Source organism: Durio zibethinus, chromosome 7 (assembly GCF_047325235.1).
Source record: "Durio zibethinus cultivar Kanyao isolate XHJ-2024 chromosome 7, ASM4732523v1, whole genome shotgun sequence".
NCBI classification, from domain to species: Eukaryota; Viridiplantae; Streptophyta; class Magnoliopsida; order Malvales; family Malvaceae; genus Durio; species Durio zibethinus.
Window position 1 is genome coordinate 25,881,476 of NC_143168.1, and position 20,522 is coordinate 25,901,997.

General features: G+C 31.5%; 1 protein-coding gene across 1 annotated transcript; it reads left to right on the plus strand.

Moving 5' to 3' along the window:
* The first annotated feature begins 1,308 nt into the window (after positions 1-1,308).
* Positions 1,309-4,178, plus strand: LOC111277890 (F-box/LRR-repeat/kelch-repeat protein At1g09650-like). Its single transcript, XM_022864320.2, has 2 exons — positions 1,309-1,879; positions 2,904-4,178. The coding sequence occupies exons 1-2, from the start codon at positions 1,378-1,380 to the stop codon at positions 3,608-3,610; spliced, it is 1,209 nt and encodes a 402-aa protein (XP_022720055.2). The 5' UTR covers positions 1,309-1,377; the 3' UTR covers positions 3,611-4,178.
* Positions 4,179-20,522: the final 16,344 nt, after the last annotated feature.

Here is a 20,522-nt window from a genome sequence, read left to right on the forward strand (position 1 = left end):
TCTCAACAGATTTAATTTCACAGTTTATCTAAATAGAACTTTAATTTTACTAATTTTTTTATAACATATATATTTTCTTAATTTGTTGCTTAAAAAAAAGAAGGACATAAACGTAAAATTTTATGCTTACTTTAATTTGTTGTAATTTAAAAAGGAAAGAAGGAAGGTGTCATGACGTGAGGAATGGGCTTTGGTAAGGATATACCAAGTCAATGGGTTTACGGGGTTTCAGGCATTGATTTTCTCACGGGAGTTTGAATATCTTTGGCCCCACGTTGGTGTGAAGTCCACTTCCACTTTTTAGGCCTTGAAGATTGCACACAAAAAATAAAAATAAATTAAAATTAAAATTAAAACTAAAATACCCTTTTAAGATATTTGAATTTACCTATTTTTCTTTTCATTTTGAATTACATTGAAATAATATAAACTTGCATTTTAAAAATAATGTATATTTGAACTAAGATCATTATATATAAAAATATCAATCACATCTCGACTTTGTAATTTGAAAATAAAAAATATTATAACTATTAAAATTTTATTTTAATTTATTGAATAATATCTTTTAAGAATGATCAAATAAATTAATTAAATTAAATTTCAAATTTACTTATTTTTGCACAAAAGTAAAACAAGAAAGTAATTTTTTTTTTTTTAAATTTGAATAAAATAATATCTAAGTATAAAAGAACATACCAGCGGTTTTAAAATATATAACTTTAAACGCTGACTTTCAAAGATAATAAAGTATATGATCTTATCCATTAACAAAAAGGTATGAAATAAAAGGTGTAAGTGGCCACGTTACGTTCATGTAAACTATTGTTTTTAAAGTTTTATGTTCATTTAAACTAATAAGTAGGTACTAAGATACTTTTTTAGATTTATTTTTTAATATAAGAAATAGTGATTTTAAATTTTTTTTTTTAGAAATAGTAATTTTAATTTTACATTTTTCAATTATTTTTTAATATTAACCTTATATGCATATACTATACGAGCAAAAAAAAAATTTAGAATATAAAATTTAATTTAATTGATTTATATAATTATTTATAAAAAATAATATTTAAGAGGTTTTAAATTTGAATATTAATACTTATAATCTTTTATACGTATAAAAAAATAAAAATTTAATTATTTAAATAAATTTTAAGAATAAAAAAATTATATTTATTTTAAAATGTAAGAGGAAAAAAAAATAACTACACGTATTTTTCGGGAGAAGAAATAGGAAAAAGTGAATAGGTGGGTTTTAAAATCCAGAATTCTAGTTGAGGTAGTACTGTAAAAGGATCTGATTTATTCTACCGTTTCATGGCCGCCTCTATTGAATAGGGAGAATTTGAGAGAGACGAAGAAAACAGAGAAATAATGGCAACTCACGTCGGAAAAAGCCTGGAAATCAAGAAGGATAACTGGCCTCAAGATCTCGTCCTTTCAATCTTAGCTACCCTTCCTGCTAAGTCTTTGTTACGATTCAAATGCGTATCAAAGCATTGGCGATCAATGCTCATCAACCCTGATTTCGTCGAACAACACCTCGAAAACCAGCGGAAGAAAGATTACCCTCAGCTTGTATTTGCCTCTACAGGATCTAAAACCGACATAGTTTTGGAATCCGTGTCCATCGTCGATGTTAAAGTTGAAGGCCAAGGAGGAGTGAAAACCAGGAAAAGTTTCGAACGAAGTTGTTTGAATATCTGTCATCTTCCACCAGATGTTTGTTACATGACGAATTCTTGTGATGGGATTCTTTGCTTCTATGGGAAAACTAATGTCTTTGTTTACAATCCTGGAACTAGAGAGTTTCGGATTCTTCAGATTGGAAAGGTGGAATCCTCCCTTGCTACTTCCTACTCATTTGATTGCTTTGGTACGTATTTTTTCCAGTTTTTATGTTCAGATAGAATGGAATAAAATTAAAAAAAAAAAAAGATTCTGCCTTGGAATAGAGAATTCACTATGATTTGATTTAGATAGTTGGAAGAGATAAATTAGAAGGATTCGGGTGATCTTAGAGAGAAAAAGAATTCAAAATTTTGTGTGTCTATTCAAGGAAGAATTCAAATAAAGAATTATGGCATCCATGAATAGTACTCTCAAAGATTGATAAATAAAATTTTTTTTTCTTTGAACATTCTTTTCGTCGATTAAATTTATTATAATTTTTATATATGTTATAAATGAATATCGTCAGAAAAATTCTGAATCAAACACTATTTTTATTTATCATTATTAACAAGTAGCTTAGCTCACAAAAGACCTATGTTCTCAAGTAATCTCTTTTTACAATCTTACATGATAGTTTGACATGATTTGAAAATAGCATTTTCAATATGGTATTTGAGCCTCTTTTGAGAGGTCTATTTTTTTACTTAATTCATACAAAGATGTGATACTGAATTGAAGCTACTTTTAAATCATCAATAAACAATATGATGATTAAGTTTATTTTTACAAGGAACACTTTCTTAGGCAACAATTTTCTTAATATCCTAGCTAGAAAGCTCTTGTTTTGCCATTTGCTTGAACATTCAGCCTCTCATATGCGTTCAAATATTATCAAATTAAGGGTAATTCAATGTACAAAAGTTGTGTCACCTAATAAATTAGCTTTAGCTTTGATAATCCATTGTGAACAGGTATGTTTGTTTTATAGAGATAATATATGCCTTTAATTTTAGAGACAAAGGATTGTGTATGGTTCTTTTAATAATTTGTTTTACCTTTGGAAAAACATCATTGTTATTTTTTCAAAGAATTTTAAAATTTAATTTCTAATTTGGCGTGGCTTATTTTTTATTTTAAATTGATTATGTTGATATATAGTATGTTATTTGCTTTCTAGCCCTTTTACATGCACTAAAAGAAAACTTATTTTGATATCTTCTTTGCAGGACAATTATTTTGTAGGTATCACTTATTAGGGTTAGGTCGTGATCAGGTTACAAAAGAATGCAAAATTATACGATTGTTTAGATCTAAAGGAGAACATGAAAATCATAATCATGAGTGCGAGGTTTTTACATTAAATTCAGATGTTGGGGCTTCGTGGAGAGGCATTGGTGAAGTTGCTTACTTCATTAGGCCTGCACAACAGCCTGCTTATGTCGATGGAGCACTTCACTGGATCCTTGACGATAGACATGCTAACCCTTCTGAGGTGATCATCTCTTTCGATCTCCATACCGAGAAATTCCAAGCAATATCGCATCCAAGTTGTTGCATTGAAGCCTCTTTAGATCAATATAAGCGGCATTTTATGGGGTTATTGTCTTTGAGAAACTCTTTGTGTCTAATATTACCAGAATCAAGCTTGCAGCTGCAGCTGAATATATGGATAATGAATCAAAGCAATGGAATTTGGGAGAAGCTGTTTTGTATTGATTGGGAATTGATGAATTATAAAATTCCATTGGCATTTCCAATAACAGAACTCAAAGATGGAACCTTTTTTGTTTGCCATTGTGGAGATAACTTGCAAATCTATTATCCAGAGAGTAAAAGTTTTAGTGAAGTACTCCTACGACATGAAAGAGTGGTTATGCCCTCTGCATATTTTGAAAGTTTAGTTTCTTTTTATGGAGAGCCATTGGTGAATTAATCAAGCTGTAATAGTAAAGATATATTATTTTTTTATTAATTTTCTTTTTCGTAATTTGTAGTAAATGTGGATAGGATGTTTCTACCAAATTTTAGTAGTTTTTTTATTTCTTTTTCACTTCTTTGGACAGGAAATTAATGATCTATTGAATGCTTCCATGGCTCCACACCTACAAGCTCCTCCATCAAGAGCACTTGCTTCATCACCATTAACACAACCACTTTAGCCACCATTAGTGTCACTTACCGCATCTTACTTTCACCTTCCATCATTTTCCAACTCACTTCCTTCACCAAGAAAAGCTCGAAGAAATTCTTCTGTAACTCACCCCTCTGCCAAAAACACTTGCTCTACCAGCTTCGAGGAATTTTGTTTTTAAATTCTAAATCCACTGGTATTCCATTATGCACTTAACATCTGTTTGGTAGGATTAATCCTAGCCATTGAAAAGTTAGGTCAATATTAATCTTAACCATTTAAATGTTAGGTGGTATACTATCAGAAAAATAGCTCTTATCGATAGAATTTTTCATCGGTAATAACATGATTTCCATCGGTAATAGTATTATCGAAGAAAACTTTTGTTGGTGCTAGATAAATCGGTAATAGCATTCTATCGATAATAGATAAAATCCATTGGTAATTACCGATGAAATTTATTGATGAAATTTTTCATTGGAAATAACATGATTTCTGTCGATAATAGTATCACCAACGGAATTTACTGATGAAAATTTTTATCAATGCTAGACAAATCGGTGATAATTTTTTGTCAATAATAGGTAAAATCCGTTGGTAATTATCAACAAAATTTTTCATTAGTAATAATTCAATCGATAATTTGATCGGTAATCTGTCGATAAAATTTCGTTGGCATTTTATTGGTAATCTGTTGGTATTCCATCGATAATAGCATTAATTCCATTAATAATTGAAATTTCGTTGGTAAAATCCATTGGTAAAATTATAATTTCATCAATAATTTGATAATCCCATCTATAATTATTTAAGAAATCTATAAATTACAAGTAAAACATATGTAATTATTTAAATTTTCTATTATTATTAATTGAAAATGCAAATCCACATTATAAATTTAAAAACAATCCAAATTATCCATAACATCCCTAACGTCCATAAAATATCCACAAAACATCCATAACATCCATAAAATATATTATATAAACCCTGAAAAAATGTCATTGTGCTACTGCATCTCATGATCTATAATCTTTGTCAACAGGTCTAGAAAATTGAATTGAAGGAAATTGTTTAGACTTTATCAACTACATCATCTAATCCCTGAAAGACCTTAGCTTTGTCTTTGGCTTGGTTTTCAACTCAACCCTCAAGTCATCAATTTATTCTTGTATTTGAGGTTGGGGAGGATAATGAGGCATAGATGATAGACCACAAATGGAGTGAGACTTTCCTACTATAGTAGTGGATTGACTTGAGTAAATGAGGTTCTTAGATCTATTTGTAGATCCAAAATCAAATACATGAGTGTGCGTAACTTCAACCTCTTCAATAACTTCAGTCCATCCTTATGAATTAAAGTCTAGATGATTGAAAGAGTTTTGATTATATTTATGAGATAATGCAGTAGCATAATTTTTCTACAAAACGTTTAAAGCAATTATCATTACATTTTGCCTATATATTCACTAAAATAAGACAACTTCAAACAATTCATAATGTCGAGATTTGATTATTACATGTGCAATACTTTTCATCTTTCACATATGTGATCTCATCTCAATACACACAAAACACTATATAGTTTACTAGTAAATTCGTACAATGTTTAGGCTTTTAATTATTAAACTATCTACTTCATAAACAATCACAATATACAATCAGAATTATAAGGCAAAATACACAATAGTTTTTCACTTTTCATAAATGTGATTATCTCATTACGTTCAAAATACTATCTAGTTCAATACTAAAATTTTCAATTATTATATTATCTATTTCATTAATCACAATACATAACCAGAATCAAAATGCCAAATATGCAATATTTTTCATATTTCACAAATGTGATCTCATCATAAAATTCTATTCAAATAATTCATCAACAATCACAATACACAACTAGAATCATAATGTAAAATATGCAATATTTTTCACATTTCACAAATGTGATCTTGTCGTAATGTATTATAAAGATAGTTCAACAACAATCATAATACATAACCAAAATCATAAAGCAAGTTACGCAACAATTTTCACGCTTCACAAAGTCTTTGCATATTAAAACACATAAGATATTATCTATTTTAATAAAATAAGGCAATAATTTGAAAGTATTCACAAAGTCATTTGAAAGTTACATGCATTAACAATTTTGGACAACTTGTCAACAAAATCACTACATCTTTCTGAACATATGTGAGTACAATTGAAAACTTTTTTAAATGTAGGTTCTTGTTATAACTTAAGTGATTGTATTTGTTTAGAGACATTCAATAAAATATGTAACAATGTAATTTATATAAAATTGACATTTGATGATAAAAATAATTCATGAAAAAAGATCGTACCATTTATTTTTTTATGAACAGAAATGCAATGTGCTTCGTAATACTTCTTTTTGTATTCGTTGATTTTATTTGGCTTTAGCAGAGATCTTTTGCCATTTGGGAGTGCTTCATAAATTTTCAATAACAGCATCTCAAATTAGAGTTGTGATCTACCTCCGTTCCATCCTTTCGCAGTATATGGTGTTATCAACTTTATGTTATTTTATTGCCAATTTCCCTCTTGTAGGATAATATGTCTTTTAATCAATTCTTTGAAATATTGTTCCATGCTTGTTGAATAAGAATAACATTTGACTCAGTCCACCGACATTTTTTCTAACATAATAAGTAGGAATACAATAAGTCGTTGATAAGAATTTAAATGTTTCATTCAAATCAAATAAAAATTTATAAAAAATCCATTTATTACCTTAAAATTTTCAAATATCATAGACTTAACTAGCGTAGGAACTTTATCCTATGTTGGTCAAGGACCAATAAATTCCATTGAATTATTATTGAAATTATTAAGCTAATCAATGATTGCTTAAAATAATTACCAACATCCACTTGTTAGTAATATTAGCTAAACTGTATATATTCTTTAACAAACAAACAATAATAAGAAAAAATTAATAGTAAAAAGTTTGTCAAACCTTTTTCTTAGCGACGTAATCTACACCCGCTTGTTTGGATTTGTAAGAGTCGGTAATCCTTTGTTTGCCTCCTAGTCTTTTGCCTTATTGTCATCCTTTATTCTTTTTCAAGTGGTGGACCATCAGCAAATCTTGGATTGGCATCATGCTTTGTTGGTGGTTCATCCATCATCGGTGTTGAAGGTGACCAATATGATGGATCATACTATATCTATGTTAAAGATGACTTGTATGGTGGATCATGTTGTATCAATTTTCATTATGACCCGCAATGTGAATTACCTTTCATCAATTCTACCCTAAAACCTCTTTGATGAACAACACTTTTTGCATGACATCTCATCCTAATTGTCATAGAGAACAAAAACATTCATAAGCATTCTAAAAACACAAAAAAAAAAAAATCATCATCGGGTACTATGGAACACTTCTTGAGACTATCCCCAGTAGGATAGTTGCCCAGCACTGGCCTACACTAGTTAAAATGTCATATAGCTATGTAATTATATATAATCTTAGTGTTATTATTATTAATTTTTTCATCTTCCTTGAGCAAAAAAATTAGTCAGGTAAATTTTATACCTGCAGTTGGAGTGATGCAAACCAGGCCAGTGATCATTCCCTGTATGGCACCAAGCACAGATGGCTTCCAAAAGAAAAAAATGTTTAAGGAGGATTCATGCCAATAGGCTAGTTGCTATGCACACATGAGTGTTAAAGAAGGTTGGAGCTTAAATAGAGCTCCACCATTGAATCCAATTCACCCCACCCAGATTAAATCTGCTCCTGTAAGCATCAAAATTATATTGTTTGGAGGGTAATTGTGCCTGTTCTTCTCTGCTTTAGGGCCAACCTGAAAGAAACCAACAACTATGTAGACATCAAATTTGTTCGACAAAAAAAATAATATTATTAAATACAAAATACAAAAAAATTACAAAAAAAAATAGAATAGATGGCAGTGGTGCCTTCCCCGGCACCACTACCACCATACCTTACCACCTATCCCCCCTTACCTTACTATCCATACCTTATCCACTACCCTCACTGTCAAATAAGATAAAAACAAATAAAGGCAGCATGGGGCTCGTGCTTGCACCCCATGTTGAGCTTTATACCATTCACTACTAGAGCTCTATAAATAGAGCTCCTGGTCGAACAAGAAAAAAAAAGAAAGAAAACAAGAAGAAGGAAAAGAACCCTATAAAAATAAAAAAAATAAAAAATAACACAGTCCTCGTCGTTCAACGAGGAACCCCAGCGCTTAGAGCTTTCCTGCAACAAAAAAATAGAGAGGTCAGTGCGGGTTTTAAAAAAAAAGAAAAATAAAAAACTCAGAAAACTTCAAACTTCGATCTACGTCAATCGAAGCTTTTTCTCCCAAAAAGGATAATGGATCTAAACTCAAGAGGTCGAGAGGAGTATTTTGAAGAATTTCGATAATTTTTCAATCACCGACGATCACCGGCAATGACCATCACTGGCGACCCGAAGGTGACAGATACGGCGATCCGACGATCGGATGGCGAGGAAGCTCTAGAACTTTCCCCCATTTTTTTTTGAAATAGAAAAAAAATGAACACAATTTTTTTTCAGTTATATATAAAAGACCAATAGCCAAAACAATGCCGTTTCAATAAACGTCCAAAACGACGTCGTTTTAAGCACCCAGGATCCACGCGTCAACTGTGACCCTACCCGAGGTTTGTGCACCTGACTCGCGATCCGCTTCCTTCATCAGCCTCTGACCGATCTGACTGAACCGGAACCGAACCGCTGAACCCAACCTGGATCGAAATTGAATCGCTAAACATGACCGAACCGCTAACGCCAAACCGAACCGTCAGACTGAACCACACACTGATCGAATCGTTGATCGGTGCGGTTTAGGTAAAAAAATTTTTTTTTTAAATTTTTTTAATTTTTTATATATGTTATTTTGTTAATATTTATGCATATTAAAATATTTATATTTGTTAGATTAAATAATGAAATACGTGGTTAAATTTTTTTATATAATTCTATTAATTTTTAAAATAAACCTTAAAAATAATAAAAAAACTTAATGATAATACAAAAATTAATAAAAATGTAAGAACAGGAAATTCTTATCTAACAATGAGATTCAAATGTATTTCGAGTAGTGATGCCTACAAAATCTTTAGGTGAGAAGGTTTTTTTTAAATACTATCAGCGCATTGGAGTATTTATATAAAAATTTTTAATACAATAAAAAATTTCTTTTAGTTATAAAAAAATAATAAATAAGAACTAATTAATAAATTAAGAATAAATAATAAAAAATGAGAGAAAAGGAAATTTTATCTAATGATAGGATTTTAAAAGTATTTCGAGTAGAGATATTTTAAGAAATCCCTAGATGAGAAGATTTTTTCTTAAATATTACCAGTGTATTGGAATATTTATAGAAAATCTTCAATACAATAAAAATTTCTTTGTTCTTCATTTCTTTTAAATAAGAATAATAATAAAAATTAATAAAATTTCTAAAAATAAGAAAATAAAATGTGTGCATCATGTATTATTTGCATTGCATGCATGATATAATTTTTATAAAAAGTAAATTCGAACCTCAAAGTATGAGATTCTTAGGTATTCCGAGAAACGATGCCTAAGAAATCTCTAGGTGAAAAACAATTCTTCTAATATTACCAACGTACTAGAGTATTTTGAGAATTATTTCAATAAAAAAAGGTTCTAATTTATTTTTCTCGAATAAAATTTGAATAATAAATTTTTTAAAAATAAAACCAAACAAACCAATTTCCAAAAAAATAAAAAAATTATTTTTTCAAACACTGAGAATGAGTCTATTTTTAATCCAAATCAAAGGATAACACGTAGTTAAGTTGTACCATTTTTAAATGGGCATCGTGGGGGTGCTAATCTTTCCCCACGCGTAACCTACTCCTGAACCTAGACTGTTTCGCAGACCGTGAAATTATCTTTTAATAAATTTTAATTAATTTTAAAATCTCATTAGAAGGATAGATTTTAATAGGTGACCAATCGCACCTAGCCAAAAAAGATTGGTGACGACTCCATTTTTTGTTCTTTTATTTTCGTTTCTAAATTCATCGGATGGCTCCAAAATCGTTACCACAGCTTGATGACTTCGCTGAGGACTGCCTTTTATTTTTGAGAGTCAGGCCAAAATTAACTACTTGTTATCCTCAAATTTTGATTTAAACAGTCTTAATCAATTTCTTAAATTTTTATTTTTCATTTTCAGTAAAAAAGGTAAAAAAAAAAGAACAAAACAAATCGAAAATAAAAAGCAAAAAATTCACACATTTTTTTTACTATGCCCTTTATATTTTATTTTTCTGTATATATTACTCTTAATAAATTAGGATATATTTGCACACAATGGCATGATGCATCTCATGCATGAGCTCTATACCCTGGCTCCATCCTTTATAGGAGGAAGTAAAGTACCTATGCTCTCGTGAGGTGATAACCTCCGCAATGGCAAGTGAAATACTTTCACTCAAATTGAACCCTTTCCGTTCGTAACCTGTAATGGGTGAGGATCGGGGTACCTTACTAGTCCAACATAGACAACAATGATAAATAATTTGAGAACCTTTAGACCCTGTCAATCTAAACCCAGCATATAATAAGCCTAGGAAACCAGTCTCATGTAAAGTCTCATCCACCTTATTGTAGAAAATACCTAAGAATAAAAATTATGTATAATACAAAATAAAATAAAACAAAAAATCTCAAAACATAAAAAAAAACACTAAAACACAAAAAATATATATTTTTTAAACCACATCCTCACACTAACTCAATTTTATTTCATTTTTTTGCATTAATCATATCATACAATTTTGCATCGAGATATTTGCTCTAAGACATGTTTTTCTCAAGAAATTTTCATGGATCTCATAGAACTACAGATTTGCTCATCTTCAGTCAGTGTGCCATGTGAGCCGTATAATGAAGTACATATTTGATCGAAAGAAGCTCAACAAAAGAATAGAGATTGTTTACCTACTGGTTATGTGTCTGAATTACCCGAGAAAATGTATTTAGATTTCACATAGAATGATTTAAAAGAGTTAGTTGCTGTTTGGGGTCAGTTAAGTGAAGAAAAAAAAGAAAGCTTTTGTAAAAAGTATGAGCAGATTGCATCTCTCATTTTCAGTAATGATCAATGAACAGCTGGTCAATGCAGCTATACAGTTTTAGGATCCATCCTATATATGCTTCACTTTTAATCAAGAAGATTTGGTGCCAATTATCGAGAAGTATTCAATTTTATTTGGGATAGAACTACAATGTTCAGATAAAGTATTTACTTGAAAGCCAAAATCAGGTTATCGTAAAAAATTACTAAGTTTATGAGGGTTAAACTAGAAACCATTGATTCTTTTGTGAAGCTTAAAGGTGAACATCTCAACGTTCATTGAGACTTTTTTCGAAACTTTATTCAGGAGTATTTAAATGATGATCAAGGTATGGCTGTGTTTGCTCTAGTATTGTATGGCATGGTAATCTGTCCGAAGACTTTGGGTTACATTGAGATAACTGTGATAGACTTTTTCGAGCAAATTGAAACCCAAGTAATTAATCCTGCTCTAACAGTCCTAGCCGAAACCATCAAGTCATTAAATTTTTATCGACGAAATAAAAAAAGATGATTCATAAGATGTGCATCTCTATTATACGTATGGGTTAGAGTCATTTCAAATATGAAAAGAGTGCATTTTTGAAACCATATCTTTGAAATAAAGCACAAATTGAAGAGTTTTGTAAAAGTCAATGGCTGACATTGAAGACTAAGAAAGAGTGGGTCATTTTCTTGTAAAGGCTTACTAGGGATGAAATCGAATGGATGGCGTCTTGGATGCCTTGTGTGCCCTTATTGTATTATGAAGGAAATGAGCCATAGATGCCGTTATTAGGGTTATAGGGCATTATAAGTTATGCTCCATTAATGGTGTTTAGGCAATTTGGTGCAAAGCAGTTTGTTTCTGCTACTCATGACTTGGTCCAAATAGAATTCATTTATGGGGAACCAAATCCATTAAGAACCTCAGAACAGTTGATCTGAGCATGAAAGAAAACATGAAGAGTAAGGTTAAGGCCTTTCATTGATAAAGTCACTTCGATTACCAGATTTAGAAAGTAAAGTGACTTAGAGACATAGTACTCTATTCTGGTGACAGCTTATATTAATTGGTTAATCTTTCGAAAGAGGTGTAATTATCAAAAGTTGAGCTTGTCAAGAAAGAATTAGAAGCTGAAAAAGAAAAAATAAGAAGAAAAAATTTAAAATTTCATGAGAAAGTAGGGCAATTGAAATATAAAGCAGAGATACATGAGAGCAGATTAGAAAAAGTCATAAAAGAATGGGATGTGGTCAATAGTGATTTAAAAGATCTACACTAAGAAAATAAGAAGTTATAAGTTCAATTCAAAATTGAAAAAGTCACCAAGTCTTACCTTAGTCGGTAATGCGAAATGGATGAGCTCCAAGAGGAAATGAACCAATGAAAGGGCAAAGCTTAAGAAAAGAAAGAGGAGACCACCATAATTTCTCAAGAATGTCAGAATTGGAAGGGATTATACTCTACAACCTCAGTAAGATTGATGAAATGCCAAAACGAAAAAGAAAATTTGAAAGTCATGCTCGCAAAAGAGAAAAGAAAGCACTTCAAAGTACTAAATGAAAAAGAATCACTTCACCAAGTGATCCAAGGGTTAGAGATACAACTACAAAACCATAAAAGCCATATTTTAGTGATAATGGATGAATGGCATAGAATGGAAAAAGATTGAATCTTTTTATGTGATTCAGAAAGAAATGCTCACATGAGATGGAAAACAGAAAGCTTAAGGAGGTAATAGTACATAGAGCACTTGACTAATCAAGTTTGCTAGGCAGTGAAGAAAGCATGAGAGATGGTTGAAAAGATAGAAGCGTTAAAAAGAGAAGTCAATCCCATAGGAGAATGTGGACAATGCTTAGTGAACTTTCTAGATGAGGCAAAGGACCATTATGAACAAGTCAAACGCTTCTATGGATATAACTCTAAGATGATAAATCTCATATAATAAAAGTTATATGGAACCAATAAAAATTTTTAATGTTGAAATTCGTCTAAGAGCAAATATCTCCCATTTGCATTCGTGCATCATGTACATCATTTTTCATAAAATAAGTGAAAAATAAAATTTTCAATACATAGCATTCTAATTTTATTATTATTATTTTTAAAAAAATTATGGTAATAAAGGTTTAAAAATAGCTCGCCCATAAAAAATTTTGACCCAACCTACTCGTCATTCATACAATACCAGGACTCAGACAAAAATTATGGAGCAAGAACAGGCTATCGATTTGAGAGAATAGAAAAAGTTTAAGAAGAACTAAAAATGATTCTCAATATAATAATGGATATGCTCAGAAACCATGATAAAAAAAAAGTAGTGGAAGAAAATTCTAGCTTTCAAGAGCAATCGTCAGATATGGTAGATTTTGTCTACCCTTCAGAGTTTGAGCCACGACTGACCTAACCTTTTCAAGAAACTGGAGTGCCAATTCTTACTTCCGGTGGATATCCCAATCCTTATCCATGAATGACATCCACACCTGTTCCAGGATAATTTTAAAATTTTGTTAATCTTGTTATGATGAAAAAACCACCTGAGCCAATCTTAATTCCTAATTTGGATGATCCCAAGAAAAGAGAAAAGCTAAGGATACAGATACCTGAGAAAGTGAAAGATACTAGTGCCCGAGAGAAGATGAAGTTATTGGAAGAAAGGCTTAGGGCTGTAAAGAGAATGAATTTTTATGGCTCCACAGATGTGATTGATCTTTGTTTAGTTTCAGATGTGATCATTTCACCAAAATTTAAGGTCTTTAAATTTGAAAAATATGATGACATGAAATGTTCAATGACTCATATCACCATATATTATCGTAAGATGACAGCATATACTCATGACAAGAAGTTATTGATACACATAATTCAAGATAACCTTATGAGATTTGTAGCTAGATGGTATGTCTAACTAGACAGCACTCGTATTCATTTCTAGTAAGAGCTCACAAGGATATTTCTTACAAAATATTAGCATGTCAGGGATTTACCTTCAGATCGTCTATCTTTACAAGGTATGGAATAAAAAGTAACTAAAAGCTTCAAAGAATATGCGTAAAGATGGAGAGACATTGCTGCACAAGTTCAACCTCCCTTCACTGAGAAAGAAACAACTGTTTTATTTGTGAACACCCTAAAAGCACCATACTATGAGAGATTGATAGGCAATGCAACCAAAAATTTTATAGATATAGTGATATTAGGTGAAATCATTGAAAATACCATAAAAAATGGTAAGTTCGAAGCAGGAGAGACAAATAAAGTAAGAAAAGGTGGAGCTCTTAAAAAGAAAGAGAATGAAACTTAAGCAGTGAACTATGTGGGGCAACAATTCAAAGGTTTCACACCTTATCCTACATTAGTCTACCAAACCCATTACCCTTCCGTAAATAATATTACATCTATTCCTCATCCATATCAACCATACCAGTCATTACCACAACCAGCTTATCCATCTCATTTTTAGCCAACCTTTTAGACACCCACCTACAATCGTCCTGCTACACCTATCAGACTAGAATGGAGACCTAATCCTAATAATGTTTTGAGAGCCCCTAAAACTATCCAAGAAAAAATTACTTTCGATCCCATTCTCATGTCATACATAGATTTATATCCTCAACTTGTTGAAAAACATTTACTTGCTCCTATTATCGTTGAACCCTTGAAACCTTCATTTTCCAAATGGTATGACCCCAATGCATATTTTGATTATCATTATAGGAATCCAGGTAATTTCACTGAGAACTGTACTACTTTGAAGCGTAAATTATAAGGGTTAATCAATGAAGGGGTATTAAATTTTGATAACAACCAACAAAGGACTCTAAATATTAATGAAAACTCTCTACCAAATCATACCAGACCATCAATAAATACCTTAATTGATGGGCAAAAAAGCCACATGAAGGAAAAAATAAATGAAGTTAAGACTCAAATGGCTAAGATGTTTGAAGTCTTGATCAAAGTTAACATATTGAAGCCAATAGAACCTCAAAATTACTTTGAAATGATTAACTCAACTGAAAGCTACAATTATCACAGAGGTGTTTCGGGGTATTCTATAAAAAATTATCACTAATATTTTTAAGAGGTGCAAAAATTGATGGATATGGGTCGACTAAAGTTTTACGAAGAAAGAGAAGAGTTGATAAAAGCTAAAGTGTCTACCATTGATTCAAAGAATAAATTTATACGTAGACCAGTAACAATTTATTATGAAGAAAAGTCAACATCAAGGCCAGAAAAACCCATATCCCTACCAATAGTAATAATTAAAGTTTATAGCTCTTTTTCATATCAGAATGATGAAGTAATACCATGAAAGTATGATTGTGATGTTGTAGTCAACCCAGATATTGTGAACATAACGAACGTAAGAGGTATGATTCGAAATGGGAGGTGTTATACCCCAGAGGCTCTAGAAAAAGCTAAAAAGAAGAAAGTTAAGGTAGGAGAAGAAAAAGAAAGTCAGAGTGGTCTTGACACAGCTTCAAAAAAAGAATACCAGAAGCTAGTCTCTGAAAGTGAAGCATATGAATTTTTAAAGTTAATAAAATATAGCGGGTGTAACGTGGTGAACAACTTAACAAGATACCAGCTAAAATTTTGCTATTGTCATTATTGCTCACTTCAGAGTTACACCGTAATACTTTGTTGAAGGTGCTAAATCAAGCATATGTATCTCACAATGCTTCTGTCGAATATATGGAACAACTTATTAGCAATCTAACAATTTTAAATTATATCTCTTTTAGTGATGAAGAGATTCTTCTTGAAGGTCGAAAAAGTATCAAGGCTCTTTATATTATTGTGAAATGTAAATGTCATATAATGGCTAAGGTTTTGATTGATAATGGCTCATCTATCAATGTTATACCTATGACTGCTCTGACAAAACTCCCTGTTGATGGATCTTATATGAAACTTAGTCATATGATAGTGAGAGCCTTTGATGAAATTCAAAGAGAGGTACTGGGGGATATAAAAATGCCATTACAGATTGGCCCATGCACTTTCAACGTGAAATTTTAAGTTATGGACATCTCTCCTTCATACACTTATTTATTGGGTAGGCTGTGGATCAATATGGCAGGTGCTGTTCCATCCTCATTACATCAAAAAGTCAAATTCATTATTGAAAGAAAGCTAACATGTGTGGTAGGAGAAGAAAATTTATTGGTAACTCAACTGATAAATACTCCTTATATGAAATCAACAGATGAAGCTCTTGAATGTTCTTATAGATCATTCGAGATTGCCAATGCAACATATATAGCTAGAGGATCTAAATTGTATTCGCCACACTTGTCTACGGTAACTAAAATGATAGTCAAACAGTTTATCAAGATGGGATGGTGACCTGAAACTAGACTAAAAAAGAATTTACAAGGAATCATGAAACCATTAGCAGTATATGACAAGAAAGATAAATTTAGCTTAGGGTATAAGCCAACAAGAGGGGACAAAATAAGAATGGTGAATAAAAAAAAATAAGAGAATAGCTAATCTTAGAAGTTATGAACCGGAGTCAGGGCCTATGGTCATTTCATACCTCTATGATTCTTTTCACTAAGAAAGATATATTTATCTAGATTTACCGGGAGCTCTAAGTGCAAGATTCATGAAAGAATTTTTAGAGCTGGCCATTCAAATAGTGGATGATGAAAAAAAGAAGAGTCGAAGTGAAGAGCTGTTCGTGTATCATTGTCTTTCAGATTTTGAGCTGGATAATTGGAAAATTATAAAGCTGCCTGTTGTCTTTAAAACTTTGAAAAAGTAATGTACTGTGAAACTTTAAATCCTTAATTACTTTCTACAAGTATTAAGAGATCTTTTATGGTGTGTTTATATTTTTCGTTTTAATAAAAGACTTAGAAGATGCATCCGTATTTTTTCTATTGTTTTCATCTTCATTTTGCTTTCCATTTTTCTCTTTCCATCATTTTCTTTTCATTCCATTTTTGTGTGCTAATATTCTCTTCATCTTACCCTTTGTAGGGTCTCAAACAATGAACACGAAGATAATTATGGCAATAATCTTGGATTTGATTTAAAAAACTTAATTCATGTTGATGAACTTGATAATAAGAAAGATTCAAATAACTACACACTGTCTCTTGATTTGTTAAAATTAATAAAACATGAAGATAAGCTAATTGAATCCCACCAAAAAATTATCGAATTAGTGAATTTGAGAGATAGTGAAAATAAAAAAGAGGTTAAAATTGGTATATATCTTTTACCAACTGAAAGATAGAAGTTAGAAGAGATGCTCCGAGAATATGTAGATATGTTCACGTGGACTTGCCAAGATATGCCAGGACTCAGTACTGATATTGTAAAGCATAAGTTACCTTTAAAACTAAGATGTAAGTTGATGCAGCAAAAGCTAAAGCGCATGAAACCAGAGATGCTGTTGAAAATTAAAGAGGAAGTGAAGAAGCAATTTGATGCTAGATTTTTGAAAGTGGTAAAATATCCTGAATGGGTAGCCAACATAGTGTCAGTTCCTAAGAAAGATAGAAAAATGAGAATATGTGTCGATTATCGATATCTGAATAGGGTAAACCTTAAAAAAAACTTTTCTCTACCTCACATTGATACTCTAGTGGATAATACTGCTAGACATTTCATATTTTTCTTTATGGATGGCTTCTCAGGCTACAATCAAATTAAGATGGCTCAAGATGATATAGAGAAAACTACATTTATGACTATGTAGGGAATATTTTGTTACAAAGTCATGCCTTTTGGGTTAAAAAAAACTGGTGCCACTTATCAAAGAGCAATGGTGACTCTCTTTCATGACATGATGCATAAAAAAATAAAAGTATATGTGGATGATATGATTATAAAATCTCGTGAAAAAGAAAATCATGTAGTCAATCTCAAAAAGCTGTTTGACAGGTTGAAAAGATTTCAGCTGAAGTTGAATCCCGTTAAATGTACATTTGGTGCCAAATCAAGAAAATTATTAGGCTTTGTGGTCAGTGAAAGAGAAATCAAAGTGGACTCGGATAAGATACAAGCCATTTAAAATTTATCTCCTTCTCATACCCTAAAAAAAGTGTGAGGTGTCCTAGGAAGATTGAACTATATTGCTTGTTTCATCTCTCAACTCACCTATAAGTGCAATCCTATTTTCAAGCTTCGCAGAAAACATGATCCAGAAGAATGGAATAATGAATGCCAAGAAACATTTGATAAGATTAAAGAATAGTTATCAAATCCACCTATATTGATACCACATGTTCCAAGAAAGCCTTTGATCTTATACTTAACGGTATATAAAAATTTCATGAGATGTGTGCTGGGGCAAAGAGATGAAACTGACAGAAAAAAAAGAGCAATATACTACTTGAGCAAAAAATTCATTGATTATGAGTCCAAGTATTCACCATTAGAGAAGATATGTTGTGCATTAGCTTAGATAACTCGAAGGCTTAGACAATACATGCTTTATCACATTACTTGGCTCATAGCAAAGCTGGATCCTATTAAGTATATCTTCGAAAAGTCTTCATTGACAGGAAGAATAGTGCAGTGGCGAGTTATGCTTTCAAAATATGATATCATTTACATGACTCAAAAAGCTATAAAAGAAAGTGTTGTAGTCGAGTTCCTTACTGATCGTGCTGTCAAAAATTATAAACCAATGAACCTGGAATTCCCTGATGAAGATGTGATGGCCATTGAAGAAAATGAACCTGTTAAAGAGTCTTGAAGGATGTATTTTGATAGAGCTGCTAATGCTTTGGATCATGGTATTGAGACAATTTTAATATCTCCTGATGGGCACTATTATCCCATTACAACTAGGTTAAATTTTAATTGCACAAACAATATGGTTGAGTATGAGGCCTATGTTATGGGTCTGCAAGCAGCAATTGAAAAGAAAATCAAAGTATTATATTTGTTTGGAGATTCAGCTCTAGTCATTTATTAGTTGTGAGGAGAATGGGAAATCAGAGATTCCAAGTTGATATAGTACCATAAGTACATCTCTCAGTTGGTCAAACAATTTGAAGAAGTTCAATTTGAGCATTTACCTAGAGAGAAAAATCAAATTACTGATGCACTGGCTACTCTAGCTGTAATGATTAAAATAAATGCAAATACTGAAATCCAACCCATTAAGCTGGATGTGAATGATGAACCAGCACATTGTTTAAGTGTTAAAAAAAAAGTTGATGGAAAGCCATGGTATCATGACATCATACAATACATTAAAAGCCAGCAATACCTAGAACATGTAATAGAAAATGATAAGAGAACTATTAGAAGGTTGGCTATGAGTTTTTTTCTTTATGGAGACATTTTTTATAAAAGGGGTTAAGATTAAGTACTCTTAAGGTGTGTGAATGCAACTAAAGCAAAGAGGATTATTGAAGAAGTGCATGATGGAGTTTGTGAGGCACATGCAAAATGGTCATATGATGGCTAGATAAATTATGAGGGTTGGATACTATTGGTTAACAATGGAGAGTGATTGTATTGATTATGCCAAAAAATGTCATAAGTGTCAGATCTATGCTGACAAGATTTACATTCTTCTAACAACATTGCATGTTTTGACTCTTTCATGGCCATTCTCTATGTGGGGTATGGATGTCATCGGTCCTATCACTCCAAAAGCTTTAAATGGACATAGATTCATCTTTGTGATGATTGATTACTTTACAAAATGGGTAGAGCTACATCATACGCTAGTATGACCCAATCTGTGATGTGTAAATTCATAAAAAAAGAGATAATATGCAAATATGGGCTTCTAGAGATAATTATTTATGATAATGCCAAAAATTTAAATAGTAAAATGATGAATAAAATTTGCACTCAGTTCAAGATTCGTCACTGTAATTCGACATCATATCGTCCAAAGATGAATAAGGCAGTAGAGGCTGCAAACAACAATATCAAAAGAATCCTGAAGAAAATGACTGATACTTACAAAGATTGACATGAGAAGTTACCTTTTGCTTTGCATACTAATAGAATATCAGTCCGAACATGTACTGAGGTCACCCCGTTTTCTTTGGTATATGGAATGGAAGCTGTGCTATCGATAGAAGTAAAAATTCTCTCGTTAAAAGTCGTGATAGAGATAGAATTGGAGGAAGCAGAATGGGTTCGAAATTGCTACGAGCAGTTGAACCTCATTAAAGAGAAAAGACTTACAACACTTCGTCATGGTCAATTATATCAAAAGAGGATAATGAGAGCACATGACAAGAAAATTTATCCCCGTTGCATTAGGGAGGGAGATTTAATACTGAAAAAGATCCTTTCAAATCAACATGATAATCGAGAAAAATAGACACCAAATTGGGAGGGTTCGTACGTGGTAACAAGAGCCTTTTTCGATGGGGCATTGATTTTGGTAGAGATAGACGAAAGTGATTTACCTACTTCGATAAACTCAGATGCTGTGAAAAAATTTTTTGGTTGAAAGAAAAAAAGAAAAAAAAAAGTAAAAAATGAAAAATAATGACTCATATAAGCTGAAAACCTGAAAAAGGCAGCTTGGATGCGAAGAAGAAGCATCATTCCACAATACAGGGGTAAATGTAGTTTAATGAACTTTGAA

Coding starts and splice junctions, on each gene's coding strand:
- LOC111277890 (XM_022864320.2), top strand. CDS start 1,378: ATGGCAACTCACGTCGGAAAAAGCCTGGAAATCAAGAAGGATAACTGG. Junction 1,880..2,903: donor CTACTCATTTGATTGCTTTG/GTACGTATTTTT, acceptor TCTTCTTTGCAG/GACAATTATTTTGTAGGTAT.